This window comes from Thermobia domestica, chromosome 13, assembly GCF_964235325.1.
Source record: "Thermobia domestica chromosome 13, izTheDome1.hap1.1, whole genome shotgun sequence".
Taxonomy (NCBI): Eukaryota; Metazoa; Arthropoda; class Insecta; order Zygentoma; family Lepismatidae; genus Thermobia; species Thermobia domestica.
In genome coordinates this window covers 145,749,891-145,775,816 of record NC_137466.1, presented here as the reverse complement: position 1 = coordinate 145,775,816, position 25,926 = coordinate 145,749,891, and the positions used below count along the sequence as shown (strand labels likewise).

Below are 25,926 nucleotides of genomic sequence, written 5' to 3'. Positions count from 1 at the left end.
TTTCGCAGGGTGGGGCAAAGTTTGTACTTTTTATTTAGTTGTTTGTTTATTTAAATTTGGTTTATTTTCATATAAGACTAAGCTCAGAATAGGGAAGGGGAAAGGACGTGACAAGGAATCCCTCAGAGGCTGATTCGTATGGTATACTTCCACTATTCAGACCATCGTTTTCAGCAAAAAGACAAATACTTTTGCATTCTGCTGACTACCTAGTAACATATAGGGCGACACACGAATAGTTGACATATTTAAATATATTGGTTTATTTTAATGTTACCTTTATTAATGGAGTAAAAGTTATTACATTAGTATTTAATGGTTACTATGTTCCTGGAAAATTGTTTCAGTGCAGCACATGTTCAATATGAGCACTTTTGGGGCTCACAAAAAGTTTCGATTTTTCTCTGACACGTGAACTAATATCATTTGTGTGACATTTAAAAGAAATACATTTCTTTCATTAGTTATCGATACTCAACTAATAAGAAAAATGTATTATCTGTCACTCACTTTGACACTAATAATAGCTGACCTGTTATGTAATTTATTTTGATATTTCAGCATATAACTATGACCATACTGTAAGTTTTCGTACGTTATCTTGATTTTTTAGTCTGAAAATCTGGGAGCACTATCTATGAGACTGTCAATTGAGGCTGTCTTGTCTCGCAAAGCTGTCGTGAGAGTGATTACTTGTTTTGGAAAACGTATTTCTTTCTATTGAATGAATTTTGACTTGCCCCCTATCTCATCATAAAAAAAATTATTTCATCTCGTGAGTAACCCTACTATCATGAATGTAGGGGGAAAAAAAGTTAAATAGAGTTCTAAGCAAATTTCTGTTGGAGCAGATTGTTTTTCTCAGACTGCCTAAATACATAAGTGAACGTGGAAAATTTCGCAATTCGACTGCCGTTGATTTGGCGGGAAACGTCGATTTTCCACAGAGAAATCTTAGAAATGATAAATTTACACCAGAACAATGATAGTCTAGTTGCGAAAATTTGCTAGCAGTTATTATAACATGCTGAATAAGATCAAAGAAGAAAAATAGTTTTTATTTATTTATTTTATTATAATTAATTTGTTATTTTTTCTGCTACAACCTTAGAACAGAACAGAACAGATTTGCTACAGATACAGAACAGATATAAACATATTGTCATCCCGTCGAGTTGTATTTAGGAAGTGAATTCCGCAAAGAAGACAAAAACAACACAACAACGTCAAAACAAAGTTAATAAATGCCTGTTGTAATTATTCACTAATAACAGAACACCTGATTGAAATTAGACTCGGCCTTGAACACACTACAAAATGCACTCCTTTGGCGTGTTAACGATTAGGTTACGAGTAGTTCTCGCGCTAGTGTGAAGTGAAGCGAAAGTTACACGCATAATTAGACCTACGGTATTACATGTTGAGGAAGAAAACCTAACTAGAAACATTAACCATGTGAAAGAGAAGCCTTTTATAAGAACTCTACTCTCGTTTATGAGATTTTGGCGTCTTTGTTGACGGAAAATATTTGTTCATTATACATGGATTTGTTTTCTTTACTGTGTCAATTCGCCTCCGGACAACCACACTGCAACTAAACTACAAAGATTCACTCACTGACAAGTGTATTTTTAAACTGTAAATTTAATTATTGAATTGAATGAAGCAGTGGCGGTAATGAGATACTGGTCTAGCCGGAACAGTTCTGGATTTACATGATCTCTCTCTCCAAAAATTGTTCAAAACTCCTAGTGTCTCAGTTTTCTCCAAATCCATGCATTTGACGAAAGTTGATATCATTCGTCCAATATTTAAAAAGTATCGCAATTTCGGCGTGAACGTGGGGGCAAGCGTAACCGTGAAGCAGTTTAAAACATATCTGCTGGGGAGTTTCTAGGGATGGGCACGAGTCGAGCTAAAACTCTACTCGACTCGAAACTCGAAGCGAATTCGAGTTGAGTTCCGAACAGAGTCACTGTTTTGAGGTCAAGTTTCGAGTCGAGTCGAGTTTAATAAACGGCTCGCTCGTTTAGCTCGTTTTAACTCGTTTTGAAACCATTGCCTGATTAGACTGGAAAGCGAAAGCTATGAGAAATGTAAGCAGTAATGTGGAATATTTTTAATGTTGCTCACGAGATGGGATACTGCGCGCAACTGGTATTGTTATAATAATAATAATAATAATAATAATAATAATAATAATAATAATAATAATAATAATAATAATAATAATAATAATAATAATAATAATAATGTAGTATTGCAGTAAGTATCATTGATAATAATTATATTGTCTATGTAGGATACTTGAAGAAAGTACTTGAAACTACACACAGAATTTAGCTCGATTTGCCTCGTTTTGGCTCGACTCGACTCGAAACTCGAGTCAAATTCGAGTCGAGTTCCAAGTCGAGCTGGAGGAAATTTTTCGAGCCGAGTTCTCGAGTCGAGGTCAAAGATGTCTGTTTCGAATCGAGTCGAGTTTCAATGAAAACTCGCTCGAACTCGCTCGTCCCCATCCCTGGGAGTTTCTCGTGAAGGACAGGACACAACCTCGTTAATGTGTTGCGAAGGATGGTTGTAATTCAGGGGCCAGTTGTTTCAAATAATAATAATAATAATAATAATAATAATAATAATAATAATAATAATAATAATAATAATAATAATAATAATAATAATAATAATAATATAAAATCTACCAACAAAACATCTTACCTGAGAACACTTGTTAGCAAGATTTTCTATGCAGAATGAGTGACTGAATTTCTTTGTTTTTATTTATTAATTGATTAGTTTTATGTCCCGTTATCTCCCAGTGATGATGATGAATAAAATAGTGGTATGAAGAAAAGTGGGAAGAAACGAGAGAACTCCGAGAAAGCTCATGCATGCAGGCACCCACACCCACACCTCATGCACCACTGAAACACCGTGGCTCACTTCAATCTCTTGTGAGTCGAAATTTTCCATACCATGCAGGACTGCTTACGTTTAGGATTGTATATACAAAAATATCCAGGACTATATCCTATCCCTGTTTCTATGCCTTCCAGAAAGTTATGTCCTTCATGTTCGTTTAATTTTGTAATTATGTCCTTTGTGGGAGGGGGGCTTATAAAATATCTTAGTAGGAGGAACGCCCATAAGCAGGAGTCTAGGGGTTGTTCTCCCCAAAAACTTCGTAATTCTACATACAGTACATTTGCACACTTTCTTAATAAAACTATACTTAGCAGATAAATATTGATGTAGCATAAAGATATGATCTTATTCATCTGTGCTCTTTTTTTCTTTCTTTCTTATAAAAGCAATCTATTTCTATATTTTTTTTCTGAGAATATGTGTACCAGTGTTTAACAATTACTTATCATCTGGATGTTGAATAACACCAGTTCAATACTACATTAGACGTAGTGTCTTGTAGCATAGGATCCTCCAAACTTTGCACCCCTCCCAACCAAAATTTCTCTGCGCATGTCTACTAAGTAGAATATTTTTGATAGTAATCTCCCTGTTTCGATTCATTCTTAAATTTGATTTTGTTTTGAGTTGATTCACATAATCACACTACATACGTAAAATTATTGTATTTTACGTTTTCTTGTCCTGTATATGTAAATGTTTTTTTCTATCCCTAATCTTTGTATCTCTAATAAATAACTTGAATATTGCACACATTCTGGCAGCGGAATTTGCTTACTAGTTATTTTTCTGAAATGAGTATTGGCCATAGTAAATACCTAACACGTTCATCATTAATTTATTTCCTATACTACATCGTCATCTGAATTTTTTCTCTGGGTTTTTGAAGGTTAACCATTTTATTCTGTACGAGCAAGTTCAACCTCAGCTCGTGAAGTTCGTAGTTAGCAAACGTCTAACACATTATCCGTGACATAATACGTACAGTTCATTTGCATTTGGTTTTACGTACAGCCATTGAGACGCAGTGGCATAATTTACACTTCTGTAGACCCTGTTTTGCAGAGAGGTGGTAGCTGAGGCTGGGAGACTTGAAAACATATCGTATTCATGGAAAGGGCCCCCCAGATTATCATTTTGCTGTAGGAAATTACGCCGAATATATACTTGTATGCAGGGCCGTAAGTCAGGGAAGCCCCTCCAGGGAAGCTCACCGCCGTTCGAGGGGGGTCCATTTTAAAACAAAATTTTCTTACTCCATATACGATACGAATGTAAAATTATAAATGAAGCATCAAACAGGTTCACTACATTACATCAACAAAACAGCACACCAAAGGTCAATAAAACAAACATGACTACTGGGCCCATTTCAGTAAAAAAAAAAAAAAAAATACTATTGGGGGCCCTAGAAATTATATTTATTCGTATGACTTTGAGTTTATCAATATTGTCCCCTTAATTAATTTGTTATGTATAGAACGGGCCCAGGGACGGAACTAACGGCCCCGTAGACCTTGCCGTGCTAGAAGGCTCGCAGGCTCCGAAGGTCCATAAAGAGTAAGAGAAAAATGGAAACAGGGGGCCCAAGAATGAGAAAAATAACTTTTCTAGGGGGCCCAAATAAGCGTATTAATGCTTCCCCCCAGAAAAAAAATCCAAGTTACGGCTTGTGTGATGACTGGAAACTATTTCTGTGGTGTGCAATAGGTTATGTAAGATCACGTAAGCAAGTATGTCGTGCAGCGGTTGACCTTGGTTCAAGGCCGTGCCAAAGAAATCAAGGTCAGTATTTGTTGCGGAACTTTATCTCGTTAAAGAATCATATCAGGGATATAGAAGCAACACCTGTTAAATCCATTTTTCAATTTTGTCAGGAGACGAAACAAAAGTGACTCTCTTATGTTTCAAAATTGTTGAACAGTTGTTTTTCTTCAATGGATGGTGGATTTCACTCATCTGCATTACATAGTAATCACTAAACAAACAAATTGTTTTACAATTCTGAAACAATGTTTCGTCTCCTGAAAAATTGAAAAATGGATTTAACAGGTTTTGCTTCTATACCCCTGATATGTTTAATATTTAACGTTTTTAATAGCATTTTTTAAAAAATATTTCCTTCATTTCTAATGAAAACTTTATCAAAGTCCAGCGTTTAGATTTTTTTTTAAAAAAAATCATAGATTTTAAAATCATGAAAAATACATAGTGGAAATATACGGGAATGCTTTCTTTCATAATAAATTCTTGCTCCTGTAGCTCTGTGCGTGTCATTGTGAAGTACCGTTGGGCGGTCGGTTTTGTGGAACAAAAAAACATTGAATATGCCAGGAGCCAGGCAAAAATGTTCATGAGGTTCACACTCTTTGACAAAGGACAGTGGCTTGAGAAGATAATATTATGGAAAATATTTGAAAGGTAAATTTGAATCTCGTTTCTTCCCCTAAAAGACGAATTTCAAAGAGAAATGATAGAAACCCAGCTCGACCAAAGCGCTATGTACAAAAATTCATTTCAAATGGTTCGGCCATTTCACATTGGGCGCCTTATAATTACACAATTGCTAATTAAGTTAGCTATTAAATATTATAGAAGACCTTCTTCTTGGGAAATGCTGGGAGTATGTATCCACGTATTTCATGAGACGTTTATATGCTCTGTTTCTTCTTCCTAGTTGCGTACGCGCCTTTGGCGTGGGAGACCTGGATTTGATTCCCGACGGGAGCTTATGTGGTTCGGATCCCACGTTAAACTGTAGGTCCACGTCTCATGTAACCTCGCTGCTGAACGGGACCCTAAACTTCAAATAAATTCAAATCAAATCTTCTGCCTAGATTAAGGGCTCTTGAAATACTGTAAATTTATTTTTGGAGAACTTTTTTAAAAAAAAAAACTCTTTCACACACCCTTAGGATATTATAAAAATTCGACCCAAGAAACACTGCTCAAAAATTCATTTCAAACAGTTTAGCCATTTTTCCATGATGTATAATAGACATTATCAATTTTATTTTTATTTAAACAGACAATATATGATCAGATATTGGCTCTCATTGCTGTTGTTATTTTGTGTCTTCGTAAACCAGAGTTTGCTTCCAGTAATTTCCCAATTTACCAAACACCAAAAGATTCTACATACCAACTGACGTTTCAAAACTTATTAGTCCAGATATGCTTTGCGAAGGTTGTGGGCTGTCACTCACTATTAACCGAGTACTTATATCTTAAACTATGTTCAGATCATACAAACTAAGCTAGAACATTCCTTCACAAACTCTATTTGTTTGGCTTCTGCTTTAATCGACACAGGATGAAAGTAATGTTGCAGAGTTTTTGTGATTGTATCACGAGGAAATGATTGAACAGTTTAAAATGAATATTGGAACACAGTTAGTATTTGCCTTGAGCTAGTTTTATCATATTACTTTGAGTAATGCATTTATTCTAAGGGTGTATTAGTTTATATATATATATATATATATATATATATATATATATATATATATATATATATATATATATATATATATATATACAGTAGGCCCTATCTTACAAACCGTCAAGGTAGGAAGATGAAACTTGGCATATAAAGCGCCCTTTAAAGTAAGGGAAACATGTTTTACAATTTGTGAAATTTTCCGTTTCAAGAGCGAAGAGGGACATTTTCTATAATTTCTTTCTTTACATTGAAATCAACGGTGTTGTTTTGATCACATAGTTGAACAATTTGAAATGAATTTTAAACATAGTTATTACCTACCTTACGCTAGGATTTTATCGTATCATTTTGACTATATAAAGGTTTTATTGTAAGGGGGATAGGTTTTCAAAATTTGTACGAAAGGTAAAGAACATAATAGGTTTCGATCATTACAGTTTCATTAAAATGCGTATTCTAAGGGCGGATCAAATACTTTCCATGAACATATTCTACCCGTGCGAAGAGAGAGCACAGCAACAAGTCGGTAATTAACTCACTAAATGTACTGACATGTACTCTCAAAGCATGCGCCACATTTTGAAATATTTTTTGGCCAACTCTTAACTGTACAACACCAACGAAAGGGACTGCACGCTCCGGAGGCACTGAATTCTGAAATTTAAAGGAAATCAGGTGTTTTGATTATTTATTTATATATTAGCTGTAGCGGTGGTTTGAAATTTTCTCTATACACCAGTACTCCTTTCATAGGTTGGAAACTGCATTTGAGTGTGTTGATAGTGCATGACAGATTCCCATACACCTCAATACCCATCTAAAAAAAAAAAAAAAAAAAAAAAAACGCTGAACTTTTTTGCTTCGATTCCTTAAATTACGGTCATGTAATGCTACAGTTACTAATGAAATATTCTCGTGAAATACGAACAAACTAGTAGGGTCTAAGGCACTTTCGGGAAAAGAAATATATACAAGGTGTTTCAAAAGAATACCGACAACGTTTGGGAGGTGATTGCTGACACCGAGATAAGAAGAAACGTATAGACCGACTTGGGTGCACAAATGCTTCCTTTCGGAGTTAAATGCTGCCGAAAACATGAAAATATGAACTTTAAAGGCTCATAGCTCCAAAACTATGGGACTTACCGTAGTCGAGGCAAGACTTCACCTAGGAATTAATATGTGCGCTATCCAAAAATACATATTTCAGAATCCTAAGGTACTCACACAACAATTTTTATAGAGGCATTTTGACTTCGGGCATATACTTTGAAATACTCACCAACTATCTCTATTAAAAATGCTGCGGAAGTACCGCATGATTCTGAAACATGGATATTTGGATAGAACACATACTAGTTCTTAAATAAAGCCTTGACCCGACTACGATATGTCCCATAGTTTTGGAGCTATGAACCTTTAAAATTCATTTTTTCATGTTTTCGGCAGCCTATAACTCCGAAAGGAAGCATTTGTGCACCCAGGTTGGTCTATACTTTTCGTCTTATCTTGGTGCCAGAAATCACCTCCCAAAATGTTGTCGGTGTTGTTTTGAAACATCCTGTATATTGGACTTCATATCTGTGTGATAGAATGGGAAGTAATCAAATCAAGATGCATGCTTAAAAAGTGTCTTCAAGCTAATAGATCAAACAGGAGTAAGCTACATCTCTGTGTAGAAAAGATTACTGATTAACGCCTAGGCCAAACTGTTTTACCTAGACATGTTACATTTCTATAATTCAAAGTTTTGTGATATAAGGTACCACAAAGGAATAATTTTTGGAAATTCGACGGGAAGGGCGTATTATAGATGGCCATATCTTTGAATCCGTTAAGGTTAGAGCGTAAAATTTAGTATTTAGACTTTTGATTTAAAATAATTAAACACATGTTTCGGCGTTTATTATTATTAGGTCTATTATTATTAGAAGGATAGAAAAATGGGTGGAATGGGAAATAATAGGAGCTGCAACTGTTATATTAAGATATTCATATGATATCTCCGAATCCCTTAAGTTTAGAAACTTGAAATTTGGCATTTAGAATGGTTCGCATACCATCAGTATACACCTACAAAGGTTCAGAAAACCCTGCTTAATTAAGTCTGTAATATTCTGTATACATCTTACTTTGTCTGAAACAGCTCCTGCAAAAGCCGCATCCTTAATGTTAAATTCAAATTTTTCTTACGGGAATTGTTTGAATATGTTTAGTGTAGGGGAGTCATTTGGAGCTCCAAGAGGCAATTTCCTCCTGACAAGTGAGTTTGAGATTTATATACATTTTAATCAATAGGATAATAATATTCTACCAGAGTGCAACGTAAAACTCTACTTGCATTTTGCTCCCACGAAGTCCCATCAAGCAAAATCTGAAATGATGCTAGTGAATCAGAAGCATGAGGTAATGTACAGTACTTGTTGTCAAAGTATTTTATCATTTTATCAAGGGATTCGTGAAATGAACTTATGATAAATCCTGAGTTCAACACTTGAGGCTGACGACAGAGTATTAAAGACTTCACCTCAGGGGCGGATCCAGGGGGGAGATCGCCCCGATCGCCCCCCCCCAGAAGAGGAAACTTTCTTATTTTATATATATAAATAAAACCCATCCCGAAGTTTGGAGCCCTTAAAAGTAGCAGTATGACAACCCACCGCCCCCCCCCCAGAAGTCGGTCCTATATACATATATATGAATTCTTCTAGCCATGCACTTGTACTAATCATTGGTCGCCTTTAGCCTAAAGGTCATGATTGCGAGATGTTACTTTGACTTAATATGTTCAACGAATTGGATTGGATTTGAGTTAGCTTCCTGTTCAGCAGCGAAAATATATGAGACATTGGCCTAGAGCTTAACGCGGGATCCGATCCACTTGTCGGGAATCGAACCTGGGTCTCCCACACCAAAAGCGCGTACACTATCCATGTAGCGATGAGGAAACTCTTGTGTGCTCGACGAACTCAATGCATTTCGCATTTGCCGATTTTTGACAGATCTTGCGTTCATCCGCACACTCCAAGATTACGATAATAAAATTAAAGTTTAGTGTCATAATAGTGTTTGTTCGTGACTACATGCTAACGCATGTGACGCCAGGTTCGATCCCCGATTGTATGACTCGGATGGAAACCCGAGTAAAAAGTTTCGTCTTGTAAACTATGCCTGATGAGACGGAAAGGAACATTACACTTCAACCAATCATCAGCCCACTATCGTAGTGAAAGGATACAGATGACAGGTCATGGTTACGCACAGATAATAAATGTAAATACGCGCTGTTTATTTATACACATTATTCTTCGAATTGTAGTGATCAGGCTACCTTCCAGAAAATTTCATCCAGAGGGAGTCAAATTCAAAATGTGAAGGGGTTGCATTGAGACGCTTTTTTGTCTTTTGCTAAAGAACATTCCTGGTATAAGACTGACATTACAAAAATACAATCGCAATTCAATTTATCTTAGCTCCGGTGACAGTTTCCCCCAGCCTTATGATTGGAAGAAACACTGATTACGTTTCTCATTTTAAGAATATTGACATGACTATAGTAGATATAAATGTATAACACCCGCAGAACAGATTCAGTTTTAGAAGAGTTTAGATGAAAAATATTACTATAAACCTGTGTCATATACTAATAGGTCTATAACAAAATTAATTATAACCTGACTCAGATTGCTGACTTCAGAATTTGCTGATGTGTGAGAAAATTCTTTACCAGTAGCAACAAGAAGAGTTTAACTTTTTCGTTTAACTCAGGGGAGGACAATTGACCCTTTGGGCCTTCTAAATGACACCACTGACCTGATCCAACATTTTTTTTTTTAATAATAAAAGTTGAATTGGTTAAAGTTTAGTTTTCCACTTTAGCACCAAGACTGTATTATACAACGTGGATCCACAGTTCAAGTTGGAATCCGATCCACCGTAATACATTCAAGTTTCAAGGTTTTCTCACCAGGAACTGAACCCGGGAACCCCATGCATTAAAGCTACACACGCTAGCCACTACACAAACAGGAAAGATTATGGCCAGCCAGTGGCGTAGCAATAGGGTAGGCAGGGTAGGCATTGCCTACGGGCGCAGAGCATTTCGGTACATGAGAGGGCACCTCAGGTTTTTAATAAAATAGAAGTAAATTACATAAATGGAACCCCAAATTTTGTCAGTTTTCATTTCTGAACATGGCAAGAATAAAAATTCCTGCTCATTTTACTTGCAGTTTATTACATTTGCGTATCAAATCATTGGCATTACTGTAAACTCGTCGAGGTTATAGAATTATATAATTAATAAATTAATCCTCCTGTATTAATACGATTTCAGTGCTATATTACATGCTGAGCTTATTAACTTTAAATAAAATTCCCCTACGCAATACACTTCAACAATTATGACAAATTCTATGACCTATAAGATCTGAATTAAAACGAATTAAAAAGTGTTGCCATGATTATGAGGCACAACATAATTTCCACGTACAGCGGCTACATAGAACCAAGCACAAGCACCAACTGCCCGGGGTGCCAATGTCAGAGGGCAACCAAATGAGCACCCCAAAGTAAATTTTCGAACGTATTTTCTAATATCACAGTAATAAAATGTAAAACATAGGCTAGAATTAGGTGGGGGCGCCAAAAAGACACTTTGACCGGGTGAAAACTTTGCTCATGAATTGGACATCTCTGATCTGATAAAAGAATTTACAGAAGCAAAAGTGAGAAAGAAACGCTTCTGATTTTGTATACAATTTGTCGATTAAGGAAACCGAAAATAGAAAAAAAATGCTTATAAGAGGTTTCACAAGGTTTATTATTTATTTTATAATTATGTAAAATCGTAAGATACTATATAGATAAACTCATTTGAAATCCTTTTGATAATACTTGTTGATACATTACTGTTTATTTACACTATCACTGAAAAAAAAAGTCCAAATTTTACATGAGTATAGTTTAATGAACAGGGCACTCTCTCCAGTTTAATTTTAAAAGACATAATGCAACGATATAAAAAGAAAAACGGTCAATACCCTCCCACTGATAATTTTCAGTTTACGGTCGTTTCTACCCGTACACATAAGTTATAGATAGATGGTCATGCATGGGGCGTATTCGATGGATGAGGGGCGCCAAACGCCATTGTTACACCACTGGCCAATCCTATGGTCTTAAACCGAAATAGTGTTCCATCCGCTTCATATCACATGAAATTATTACTATAATAATAATAATAATAATAATAATAATAATAATAATAATAATAATAATGCATTTTTTTAGGATAAGGGTATAAATTTACACTGAGTACACGAGTTTTAACTAATGTCCGAGAATTTATTGTGCTAATGAACTCCTAGCTAGGAGGATAATATAAAAATATATGAAAGTAAAATCTACTCGTCCATGAGATGGCGGAAGTTCTCTTTCAGTCGCTGCACATGTGCACTACATAGGCGGCGACTGCATGAGACATGAGAGTAACTCAGTGACGTAGGCAGAGGAGCGCAAGCCTCTGTCACGTGATTGCGATTCGATGTTCCGTATGCCCTTCAAATGACACGGCCCACTGTTCTACGGGAAGCCGTCGATAGAAGCAGGGAGAATTTTTACGCTTGTAGATTTTTCAGGTAAGAATATTCTCGTTCTGAAAACTTGCCTTCAATTGGTAAGAAATTAGTATTGGATAGTTAATTTATTATTTAAAGTTTAAAAATCTGTACGGTTCGTTCGGTGATATGAATACGAAATATGATGAGGTATTATTGAAGTTAAACTATTGATGCCGGCATCGTTTGATCGATTAATTTGTGAAAATATATGACTGAACGCACAATATGTAGTATTGAAAGATTAATTTTTATTATTTTACTTATAGATTTGAATTGCTGGGTGCAGTATGAGCGCTCTAAATAGATAATTAGTAAATGTTATGTAATAATCAGTAACAATGGTGAAACGAGACCGGTGTATACAGTTCTTACATAATCAGTAACTATTGATAAAAATAGGCCAGTTAAAATATAGGCTGCGCAGTTGTATGTAGTAAAATGAAGTAATAAAAAAGGTAGTGTTTATTGGAAGGAAACTAAAATATAGGTTTTTCTTTCTTTGGGTATTCGGATTCCCTCCTCAACGGTCCCGGTTCACTGTAGTTAATATTCGGCAAGGTCAGTGCTGCCTTCTAGAGGTCAGTAGGGCAAATCTATATCCGAAACAAATTTTGGCATCCAATAATAGGGTTTAGGTGCCTAAGTAGCAATAATGTAGTTGTGATGCAAGTACATAAAACATAAATGAAATGTCAACAATATTCTGACACACTAGTATCCAAAGGTAAAAAATTTACATAAACAGTTTCTTATATTGCAAGTAGTAAGTTTAGGACTTCTGACAAGCCAAACAATAACTACAATTTGCTATTTAACAGTATATTTTTTTATCTACGGTACGTAAGTAATCTGTTTAAGCAGAATAAAAGCCATAAACTGTTAAGATTGCCAACGAACGATATGCTTTTCAACGCCATAAAAAAAATGTTTTCCTCTTATTTTCTTGAACAGATAAACTAGTATTCATCCACCATCTTTTATTAACATCCATTTTTATTTTTTTGCATTAAAAATCACTATATTTGGAAACTGTTATAACAAAACTCATTGATAAAATTGACTTTTAGTAAGAATTGCCCTCAAGCATGTTATTTTCTTCAGCTAGATTGGTATTGGTCTTATTTGGTCGATAATATAGGCCTAATTAAAATAATAAAAATTAACATTGAGTTCATCAAAATTTTGGGTTATAGGCTATCTGGTGTTTCCAGATGTCTTGGTTTAGCTGGGGCAGTGGCGTACCAGTGACGTATGTAATTTGTCCCCCTAAAAATTGTTCAAAACCAAATGCAGTTTTTCCTCAAACTATTATTCGCGCGTTTTTTTAAAAACTTATTAATCATTGATATTAAACTGACAGGGATACCAGTAACTTTTTGCTGCATATTGACCTTTATTGTTACTGATTTACTTTACGGATCTATACATATATATGATTGTTTTTCAGTAAGGGGCCGCGATGGTTCAGTGGTACAGCGTTCACCTCTGGTGCTTGGGGTCCCGGCTTCAAATCCTGCACCCGCCAAGTGAACTTTGTAGTGGACAAACACCGTGTCCGTGGGTTTTCTTGAGTTTCTCTCGTTTCCTCTCACTTTCTTCATTCTACAATTTTCTTCATGTCAGTCTCCTTTAGCCTAACCGCTATAACCGTGGGAGTAAAACTTAAAAATTTATTTCTGGGGTGTGAACTTACATTTCCCGCTGCAGTTACACTTTAGGAGAGCTTCAGTGTACGCCATGGAACTTACCGTGCGAAAAGCATTAACTAACTTGTGCTAGATTTCAATTAAAAAAGTAAGAACGCTGTCTACCGGATCATGGCAGAAGCGCAACAGGTTATGGGGAATGCAGTGGGCTCTTTTTAATTCGAAGTCCAAGGGGGCACGAAAAAACTTCGAATTATCCAAAATTCGCATTATTCCAACAACATTCATTTTCACATACATAACAACAAACAAACCAAAGTACTGTGCATCAAAAACATATTCATATGGTGTATGTAGACTTTACCTTTAAAGCAGCTTATTACTTGCGTGATCGAATACCGCAAACTAACAAAACTACATTGACTTCACATAATTCAAACTACGTGTACGATGGAAATTTACATACAACACTACAACATACATGGATAGCCCAAACAATTGAACACCAGTAACAATTTGAATATTCTGTTCTCACTTTTAAGAAGTCGTAAACCTCATTTGTTTAAATTTGATTGTTTTTGTACGGTCCAAAATCCTGAACTTCATGTATTGCGTGGAATACGATATTAATAACATTTGTTTGACTTTATCAGTAATTCATCTTAAATTTTCAACCAATTCTAAAACAAGATGAGATTGGCACACTTTCTCTATCTTTACTTCTTCAACTCATCTTCATCTTTATCATTACATAGATTTATTTATTTTTTGTATTACTCTTCCCTATGGCTGCATCTGGATAACTGAAAACACGTTAAAACTGTATTTCTCTCTTTACATCTGTCCAATATTAAATTTTCAACTCTATTTACTTCGAATTATCCAAATTCGAATTAACGAGAGACTACTGTATTCGGAAAGGCGCGTCAATGACGGTGGATATACACAAACGTGGATAGCGCAAAACTCTAAATGTTGCTTAAAATCTTACATATTGGATTGTGTCTGAGGACGAAGGGCAATTATGGCAGGTAAACTTAAGGTCTTCCTATATCCCAAAATGACATCTTTTGTTGTAATTTTGACAAATACCATAAGAATTGTTGCTTCTATATTTGCGTGTGTTAAGACAAACCTGTATGAGAAATTTGAGATTTGTTTTTTGAGATCCCAGTTGTCTGAAGTGCTCAAACTCTGGGGGAATTATGGGACAGTCTCTGGCGTATTATATTTACGCTGGCTTTTGGATAATCATGGCTCGGGCTTGTTTTAACCCTTTAAAAAGTGAGTGTTTAGCAGACGGGGTCCAGAAGTACGTAAAAAAAAAATGCAAAATTTACAGGAGAAATGGAAGATGCAAGTACTTAGACCTAACTAACCTAAAGTAACCTGAACTAACTTAAACTAACCTAATAATAATAGAAATAAGCGAAATTCTCTAATTTTTTCGAAAATTATGCTAGACCCCTACACTAACAATCTAACCTAAGCTAACCTACTTTGAACAGAAACTACCGAAATTGTAACATTTTTTAGAAAAAATAGCTGGACCCTTCTGCTAAACATTGCCCCTTTAAAATGGTCATGTTAAGTGTTTTCTGTAAGATTCATAAAAACGCCAGATAGTAAAATCTACTATGAACTTCTTCAGCTGTAATGTGGGTATCTGCTCCGGATATTTACAAGAACATCCACATTCAGCAGAACCTTAAACAGTCCATAGAGCGTTGTTTTGGTATTTTTTTTTTAATTCTATATTCTTGCTAAAAAGAGAACGTTGTCATAATTATCTTCCTTTTTTGCCGTAATTTCCAATTAGCATAACAAAATGGGACATAGTGTCATTTATTGTGTATAACTAATGAGATTATTTTTTTTTAAATGCTTTATAACTTGGTAAAACTGTCTTACTAAAAACATTAAAAATCGATATCTTAAATTTTAACGTCATGCAGTGTTACGAAATCTCCGTGTGGCGTATGGATTTTTTTTTTTTTTTTTTTAATTTTTTATAGCATATAATAGCTACCAAACCAATTTTTGAAAAGAAAATTACGCTTACCTTGTATAGGTGTTATACTAAATAATACAGACACACAATCATAGTCATACGTCTTGCAAATAAAATCAGAAAAATAAATACACTGCTGACTGCGCTGAAAAATAAGACTGCACTTATTTAATATAAAAACACATTTACACGTGACGTTTCGATCTTCTAGCCAAGATCCTCACACTCTGAGGATCTTGGCTAGAAGATCGAAACGTCACGTGTAAATATGTTTTTATATTAAATAAGTGCAGTCTTGTTCAGCAGTGTGTTTATTTTTCTAAATAATACAATTATACCGGGGATTGAGCTATAAAAAAACTGAAATGCATAAAAATAGGCCCTTGCCAGAGTTTATCATCGTAGGTAATGGACGTTACTGGTTATTTATCAGAGGTTTTCATTGCTTCGCCTTGGTGTTTTAAAATAGCATGACACATTACTTACATGAATTTCACAAGTACATGTATCCCTTAACTATCGAACACGTGCGCATGATGAATTAGCACACTACGTTCAGATACTTAACTGTAGTTAATGGCTAGTTTATGGACGAATCCGTGTTTTAACAGGTTACGCTTTAATATTTCTACGTAGATACACATCTCACAGGTAATAACAAAACCTATTTCGATTATTTACACACTAGTCTATTAAAATATTACAAATTTAGTCCGTAAATTTTATAAATATGTTGATCCGTACAGTAAATCTTCATTAAAAAGCTGAAGAGCAAACGGATCAAAGATAAGGTAAGGAAACGAATTTACACACTTGCATACAGACCTGCTGTTTGATACCGAAAACGTAACTTTTGGAGCTTTGCACTTAGATTGACAGCGGATATGACAATTGCTTGATTTATCCATTCATTTGTTTTGCAGTCTTTTTACTGCAGGGCATGGATGCGGGACTTTTAATGTTCTCCTATAGGGCAGGTTAGATAACATGATGCAAAGATTATATCCAAATTATAGGTACACAATCTAGGAGTAGGGGCATCGATGTCTGTGGTAGAACGCTGTAAATCTACTGCTTTTATTTTTTAACATTTCTTTTCGTGTGTGTAAATATTGTGTATCCAGAGTGTCTCGAGAGTCCCCAGACATAAAGTAACTCTGTTGTCAGTTATAACAAAATGTAAGAGGGTAAACAGTATGCAGATCTGTTTTCAACCTAAAGTAAATTTTTTAAATCTCATGAGCCGTTTAGGTTGTACACTCTTCATGCGCTCAATGTTTAATGAAAATGCAACGTTGCAATTAATAGAGGGGCTGGGGAAGGTGGATAAATTTTGTAAGAGTATGGTGAATTGGGACATGTTTGAAATGGGGGCTCTATCGACACATTAGCGTAAAAGACAGTAATTTCATTCACTTATATTGTGGGTCCAGGTAAATTGCAACGTTCCATTTTCATTTAACATTGGGCGCATAAAGTGTTCAGTCCAAACGGCTCATCCAATTCAGAACATTCTTTCACTTTAGATTGAAAACATCATATTTGGAGATAGTTTCCCCTCATACAATTTGTTGTAACTCGGATAATAAGTTACCCTACGTCAGGGACTTTTGAGACACCCTGTATATTTGGAAACTATTCCTTCAGCGACGTACAGTATCATTCCGAAGTGTAAATTGAAATCTACCTTTAAATTGCCATCTAATATAATTATAGGACATGTAAAGTGGAAGTTTGCTTCCCACCCCACTTCGCAATAACCCTGTTAAATTGTAAGACTGTAGGCCTAAAATCATAGTTTCGTACGATAACTGCAAATAGAGAATAACTTCAAAAACTTTACTTATTATTATTATTGACATTTACCATAGTCTGTATTACAGAAAATACCACAACGTTAGTTATTTTAAAACTTTAAATTGTACTGGGTGACCCAATAAAACCTCCGACATTTTATACAAAGTAAAAAAAAGTATTCCAGATGGAAACTTGTTTACTCAAAATATAAAATGGTATTGAAAACTGTTTATAATGACTTTCTTCTGATTTGAATTACTGTTCTGATGTGCCTTGAAATTACGACTATCAATAATACCTGCCACGTTCTGATCTGATGTAGCGCTGTTAGTGTAAGTGGGAGAGGAATGGTGGGTCGTCACTTCTGCTCACCATTCCTTTGCTTTATTATGGTTTGGCCAGGAGCTTATGGCTCACGCGCAATCGAAATTATTTTCAGAAGCACCAGTTCCATGATTACGGTGCAAACGTAATGAAAATATTTCGGAAGATTATCTGGCAGTGGATCGAGAATTTCCGAACAATAGGTTCACTGTTAAATCTGTCAGACCTAAAAGTGCTCGTACGTCTGAGAATATTGAGATTGAGACAGTCTGGTTTATAGTCCCCCAAAACTTTCTCCTAAGGAAGAATACTGCAGCTGTTACGCTTCCTAGGAAGAGTGTAGGAATTATTCTAATAGTTACAGAAAGTTTTAATTTTATATTTTTGAATGAAAAGCTACTATACTTTCTATGAGTCTTTAAAGTGTGGAATGCTTCTTACCGTGTAATAAAATTTCTATACAAAATCGTATAGGAATATTCTTGAGTGGTATAAGTATATTTTTAAGTGGAACTCTATTACAGCAGATATCCAACATTCTCTAATATCTGGTATTGTTCTATTTGTATTTCAGATCTCGTATAACAGATCATATTGAAAGCCCATAATGGCAAACGTTGGAATTAATGGATTTGGCCGTATTGGTCGCTTGGTCTTAAGGGCATCCCTCGAAAAGGGTACTCAAGTAAGTTCATTATAATTTTCAAAGTTTAAAAAGTTTAGGGTGTACATAGTTCTTAGAAGCACAGAAAATTAACTGAAAGATTGATTATAATTATTTTTAAATTGCTCTTTCAAGATTTCGTGTATTAGTAGCTTTCCTGGATGTTTAAATGTCAATATTGTCCAGAAATTTATTGGTGGATATTAATTTTATATAATGGTATAATAGTATGAATGTCATCAAATCCTAGATTGATAGGATTAAAACAGCTTGTAGATTAGATTTAGTTCGGCATGATGTATATTTATATCATATTACTATGAACTTCACGTGATTGTGTAACTGTACAGGAATGTGCAAGATTTACTGTTCTTCATTTTATGTATTTAGCGAATGGTTGGATTCAGTTAAAACTGATGACTAGGTGGTTTGAAGGAAGGAATTCAGTTTCGGCTTGAATTAGGAATAGCTTTACTGTTAAGGAAACTTACCACTTATTTCGTTCAGTATTTTCGGTTATTACCTTATTAAATTTACCAAAAATTTATATTTAGTGCTAAGTAGTATTTACCTGTTCTACGTCTCATTAAATACTTCTTGATACACAGTAGAAAATAGTAAGATGGAACGGTAAGGCTAGTGCATTCATAAGAATCTACCCATGTATTGAATAGTTAAGTTGAAAAATATACAAATATTCTTACTGGAATAAAGGATTTAAAGGTTAATCACTGTTGAAATTTCCTTCCATTACCATAATATTACTATTTCCTCGTAGACTAGTTTGTCATCACTGCACCTAGGTATTAGATGTCAAATATATTTACATCTATTTGTATTAAGTGAATGTCCTAAATATGCATAATTATACCTACATCCAGCTGAAATGTAGGCGTAGTCTTATATTCAGCTGTATTGAGTGTTGGTATGATGGGGAAAGAAACTGTTCTGTGTGCCCTCTAAACCGGATTAGTTCCAGGATGGTTTGTTGCCGACGTAAAGTCACGTTCTTCATATCCTCGGGTTGAACAGACGTAAAAGAAAACTCAACCATAACTACATTAACTTCCAGAGAATTATCCTACAATCCGTCAGGAAGATATTAGCCTGATTTTACTAACCCTATTTCGCCTGTCAAATTTACATCCCTGTAGACAAATAATTGCTTGAAACTATCATTAGTGATACGCTATTTCTATTTTAACCAGTATAGGATTTTTCATGTTTAGAAGTTTTACTTCGTAAACAAAGATACTAGTCTTTCTGTCGCTTTTGACAATTTAGTAACTGACCTACTTTCATTCAGTCTTCGTGTTTTAACCGGCATGGGTTCGTACCTTGTTCGGTACTCCTTTTTCTTAGTGATTCGGTTCGATTCCTGTTTAGTGCAGCATTTCTTTAACCAGTGGGGGTTCGGCATATAGCATTAATCAGATTAACCCAACATTATACCTCGTACTAGTTACTTACCACTGATGGTTTGCTCAACTTAAATCTGTTCATGCTGCATATGGAATTCAGGATTTGAACCATTGCACAGTTGTATGATTAATGTCTTCGACTTCGTGATTGAAGAAGGAAATAATTTACGAAAGCTCTAACATAAAAATTAATTACTCAATATTTACCTTTAACACATGCGTAATGATTTCACTCAAAATATATTTATTGACATGAGATTTTGCTCTGTTTGAATCAAATACCTAGACGTCGGATAAATTGATATATTTTATTTTCCAAAAGCTTCAATTAACATATTTATGAAATACGTATCATGTGTATGAATATTGATACTGTTATGTTTACGATAGCCCATATTATAAAAGAAACCAAAGCTCAATAACAAAAATGATATTTTATTGAAATGTCGGCTTATTTATTTTTACTGACACGTATATAGCACTTGCACACATTTCACTTTGGCTTTTGCATTTTTTTATTTTTATATTTTTATTTCACTAATTCACACGCACAAATACCTATTCGGGCAATAGGGGAATTCTAGATAATATCCACTTTATACATTAATATATTGTTGCAGTACTATTATTTCCAAGACGACATAATGAAAATTTTTTTCTATTCCATGTTTTCTCATGACATTATGCTCAAATGTTCGTAAGCTTAAGTTTTTGGTATTCACTTTGGATAATTTCACATAATCGTTGGATGATTCTATTTGGAAGTTTCTCATAACATCTATACTTGATATTTTATCATTACAATGTTGGATTCACACTTTCAATGTATTATTTAACACGTCAGTACACGCCCCTCAATTGTAACATGAGGACACGCCATGACGGCAATTTGCTCACGCAAGTTTTGATTGTTAATATCAGTATTCGTACATTTTTATTGAGAGTAAAAAATTTATTCTATGAAATTTTGGCTTCTTAGCTTATTATAGACACTTTCAGTACCTAAAAAAGATTAACCTAAAGATTTTGAGAATTTTTGTTGTTTTCACAGTTTTTGAATTTTCTATTAATACACGAGAACACGCCACGTTAGCATATTGCTGCACTCTTTGATTTACAAAGTAACGCCAGAACACGCGCTGTGAGCAAATTGCCGCATTAGCTATTTGGGCTATAGGAAATTTTCTCCGCCATATTGACACACGTTTTATTATTACAAATACAAAAAAATGTACAAAAACATCATTGATGTACTAGAACAGTGATGTTATGAAACTAGTCCAGTGAAATTTAGAACGTATATTTACATGTTACCTTCTCCGTCCTTATCGTTTACACCTGGTCCTTGGCCACGCTCGGTGCATCAAATTCTGTACCGAGTTTCAGAATTTGAGCTGTTAGTGGTCCTGCCAACTTCACGCACCTATGGTCTTATGTTCCTTGCATTTCGGAGTGTTGCAGTTGATGCATAAGACAGTAGTTTTCCTGTTCTTTCTACGAGGGCAGATACCGCAAACTCTATTGTGACCTCGCTGATCAGGTGCTGCTTGAGATTCTTGTCTAATTGGCTGAAGTTGGAATATTTCAACTAGCCGGTCCTTTATTGACCTTGCGATTGGATAGTTTGCAGCTATTATTCTTTGCACATGATCCATAATAAGCTGTCGACCAACTGATTTCAAGAAGTCTTTTCTTGCAGGCTTGCTGAATTCATTATCTCCCATGTTGTTGGCTTTCCAAATAACAAACGAATTTATTCCACCAACATTCAATTCAAAGAAAAACATGGTTAGTGGCCAGCGATTTGATACACTCGATACTCTATACTCTTTTTGCATGGCGTCACTGACATCTACACCACATTTGTTTTTATTGTAGAAGGTAATTCATGGTTTGCATGCATCACATGTTCATCAATCCATCGTCCTTGCGCCATGTGGAAAGTAATACAATATACTTGTTCTTTGCAGCTTTGCACGATACTAGTGCCATCTGCTGTTCTACTCTTCAAACAATACGTTTAAAGAATGAGCAAACGGCCCTTGAAATACAACACTTAACACCAGAACATGCCCGTTAGCAATTTGCTCACGGTGACCAATACACACCCTTCCACTCCAGAACCATGCGCGTGACTGGCAAAACCGGTCAGGGTCAGGTAGAGGTGGGGTTGGTAGGGGATAACTCGGCCCCTCCGCCCCTATTGTCTTAGAATAAGGAAAGTGCAGGTGTTTTTTGCCGCGGGTGCGTGTAACGACGAGTTAACTAGATATCTGAGAACTCGTTGAAAATCGTCCTACGACACCATTATTTGGGAGTGAACCACGCTTCTCGCGGGCTAGCTTATGTCACTTTTTGTACTCCTACACCAGTACATAATGCTGATTCATGTTAAATTACAAATAAAAATTATCATACTATATGGATATAATGGAATTTAACTATGGTTTTTCACTTATTTAAGAAATTGTCATAACAAAATCTTCAGTTCAATTCAGATAATGGATCTTTAGGGATTATTTTCTTACCCATGCCACCATACTGTCTTTGTTTCGGGTGTGACACGGCAACGCCTACTTGATTCTGCTGGGTGCTACGAAAAAGTTCTGTTGTGCTACCAAGAAGAGTGCTGCTAATGAAAATTCTGCACTGCAACTTAAGAGCATCATTCCATACGAGACGAAAACTTGGGGGGGGATATAATAAATGACAGGAAGTTAGTGCCAAATGATCGATTTCTAGTGCTGGTATGTTCGTTGAAATTTACGTGGTTATTCTTCGGTAATGGGCTCCAGGTGGAGGACAATCGCCCTCCCCCCGAATAGGAAAACTTTATTTTATATATATATATATATAACCAATTCCAAAGTTCGAGTTCGGTGCTCTTAAAAGTAGCAGTATGACAACCCCCCCCCCCCAGAAGTCGGTCCTGGATCCGCCCCTAATGGGCTCAAGCTAGAAATCAATGAAGCAGAAGTAAAGCACGTGCTTATGTAGTCAATATAGAACAAAACACGATAATTTAATGAACAATTTGTACAGGTTTCTGCAGGTTTTTCCGTGAAGTGAATTTGTGATGACAAGGCATTCCTTTGCTTAAAATTCAAAAGGAACAGCTCTTTTACCCGCGCCTTAATTAGCTTCATATTCAAATGCTTTATAACTCTTACCAAATACTACAACATATTATATAGTCTTACTCGAATCAAATGCATTCTTGAAAAGGGTGGTTGGTGGCATATTCCATAATATTTCTACCATTTTTGACTCTTGTATATTTGCAGAATACTTTGACAGTGTTGACATGTTATTCCTAAGTTACACTGATCCTTGATCTACGTACAAAGTTCATAGTGCAACACCCTAATCGTTTGTAGGTGGGTCATATTACTTTGTTTTTATTTAGGTTATGTATATTATATCGGTCAGTTCCTTGAATTTTCCTATTTTACTATTCTAATGTAACAAATTTTAGAAATTCTGTCACATTATAATGCATTCCTTGACTATTCATTTTGTTCATGTAGTTAATTAAAAGAAATCATGACAGTTTTAAAGAACATCAGTGATGAATTGTTAAGAGATAGAAGTCATTTCGTTGGTCGCGTGTTTTCCTTTAAAGCTTCAGCCTTTTATTCCTGTCACCTTGTTCACCAGATTGTCATTCTTATGAAGATCAAATCACTTCGTATACGTTTCACTTTTGGTAAAGGGTTTAGTGGTTAAAAAAATTTATAGAACTGTACAAAGCGTATTTTAAAGTATTAGATTTTTCCACGTTTATACTCAGAGGCTAAGGGGAAGGTGATAAGTGAGAGGAATCGGGGGAACCTTCGAACAGTGTTTGTCCACTGCTGATTTATCATATGTGACCTAACCTGGTAAACAAGACCAGAAAATAAGTGGTTGAAATTGCACAAGAAAAACTGCAGTCAACGACATAAGTGTTCTGTTTTTCTAACTAGTGCGTCAATTACTATCTTGAAATATTAATGAGAAATAACAATTCTTAATCCATCCTCTCCCCAACTAAGCATAATTTTAATGCAAATTTTCAATCGCGAGTTTTCCAATCTGCATTTTCTTTGCGTTTACATTTGGTATTTTATCACACTTTCTGCTCGTGTTATTCAGTGCCAGTTGTTACGTAACATTATCTACTTCAAGATTATTTTTATCTTAAGAACTGCTGCCGAATAACTTGTTATGTATAGCGGTAAAAAAAAAAAATAAAAAATAAAAAAAATGGATGTTTCAGTGATTAAGAATAAAAGCAGACTTGTCGGGTTTAAGTGAGCCCAATACTGCATAATATATGCTATATAGAGTAATTTTAATATTAAATTAAATTTTATTAGACCAAAAGATCTTCAACTGAATGCATTGTCAATCTGGATCATAGATAGAACTGCGTAATTGTCGACTAAATAAATAAATAAATATTATGAAATCACAAGTTTGTTTTTTGTACGTGTGGTGTTTACAAGGAATTGTAAAAAGTATTTCTCTCCTGAGAAGGTTGGTTAGCACACGTTGAACATCTGGAGTTCTATGAGTGTATTTCCTTTAATGGCAACACAAGGAAATTATTTCACTTAATCACTTGAGTCTGAGAAGATAGTCAATTGAGATCATTCAATTTTAAGTTCCTTGCAGTGTGGAGTGATTTTCTCACATAGACAGTCTGATTGTGGTTACCATAATTTCAAGAATAAAAGGACTTAATAGGACTTAATTCCAAATTGTCTTAAATATACATAGTGGTTTTCAGATACTTTTTTTGTTTCCGGGACAAAGCAACAAAAATGTTCAGTAAATAAACAGTATAGAATATAATAAAAACTAGGACACTAAATCTTTGGAGACTTAACAATCCGTATTAGTCAGATTTTTCAAGAAAAGAATGTTGAATTTCGCACTTAATTTTTCTCGCATCTTAGTTCGTCGTCACTAATTGTTTGTTTTATTTGGCTGATACGTGTGAAACTAACATGTTGGCCTATACAATAAGTCGTGCATATGGATAACAAAATGATAGCTCGTTCAACCTGTGCGTATAGCCATACGTAAAAATCATGATAGCTTTTGAAATAGTTGAGGTACAAATACCTAGGTACAAAATGAGCGTTGTGGAATCAATTTTGCCTCAAACCCTTAGTTTTTGTTGTACCCACATAATTGTACTCCCAAACAAAATCTTAAACCTTCTGCTTCACAAATATATTTTGTTAATTAAACTCGGTCCCACCGATAACAACGCAGTTGCAGGGTTAATAATGATTACATGAATAGAGAAATGGTGTGAAACTTTATTAGGGTCGAAAGATCCTAAATTGAATTTACACACTGTAAATCTGAATCAAATAGTACTGCGTACTTGAGTAAATAAATGAAGAAGAGGCATAAGTTTTTTGTAAACCGGTTAAAACGTAGTGCGATAATCAAATTTCTGACCGTGGAAGGTGATGTCAATTGTCGCGTGAGTCAGGAAGCATATAAGACTTTAGCACAATGAGGAAAAGGGTTCAGACTGCGCACAGTCCAGCCACGTGTCTGCATGGCGAGGACCGCAATGAACAGCCAGTGACTGCATCCACTGCAGAAAAAGTTGGATAAGTTGATACACTGGTTCACGGTGATCGACACAAGCAATGGGTAATCACTCAGAACAGTGAATTGTATCTTAAGAAGCGACGAGTTTGGGTTCAAGAAAGTGTTGAAGCTGCGTTCCGGGTCAGTTTACAAGGAAATGAAACGAGCTCGCAAAAATGTGAGCAAAATGTGGCCCGTTCCAACACCGAAGGAGATGCTTTTCTCGTGCGTCTCGTAACTGGGGACGACTTCGGGTCTATCATTTCGAGCCCGAGATCGTCCGACACCAGTCAGTGGGGTACAGACATTCCCCATCCGAAGTAGTTCGAAACTGAGCCATTAGCCGTTAGTCACAATCTTTTGGGACAGTGAAACTGGTGCTGATTAATCTTTTGACATGTGGCACTACTGCCAACTTCGAGAGCTACACGCAAACACTAACATGTTTACGTATGCCTGTGTGAAGTTTGTCTTCACTAAAAT

General features: G+C 35.3%; 1 protein-coding gene across 2 annotated transcripts in view; it reads left to right on the top strand.

Annotated features, from left to right (window-relative positions):
• LOC145668616 (glyceraldehyde-3-phosphate dehydrogenase-like) overlaps nucleotides 1–25,926 on the top strand; it is a 62,411-nt gene that overhangs the window by 13,161 nt on the left and 23,324 nt on the right. The window contains exons 1-2 of one of the 2 annotated variants that reach the window (XM_081736654.1): nucleotides 11,850–12,006; nucleotides 18,341–18,451. In XM_081736654.1, coding sequence (XP_081592780.1) covers nucleotides 18,374–18,451 — 78 coding nt within the window. In that variant the 5' untranslated portion in view covers nucleotides 11,850–12,006; nucleotides 18,341–18,373. Of the gene's footprint in view, nucleotides 1–11,849; nucleotides 12,007–18,340; nucleotides 18,452–25,926 lie in introns of those variants that run through there. The other variant, XM_081736655.1, reaches the window with a different exon arrangement.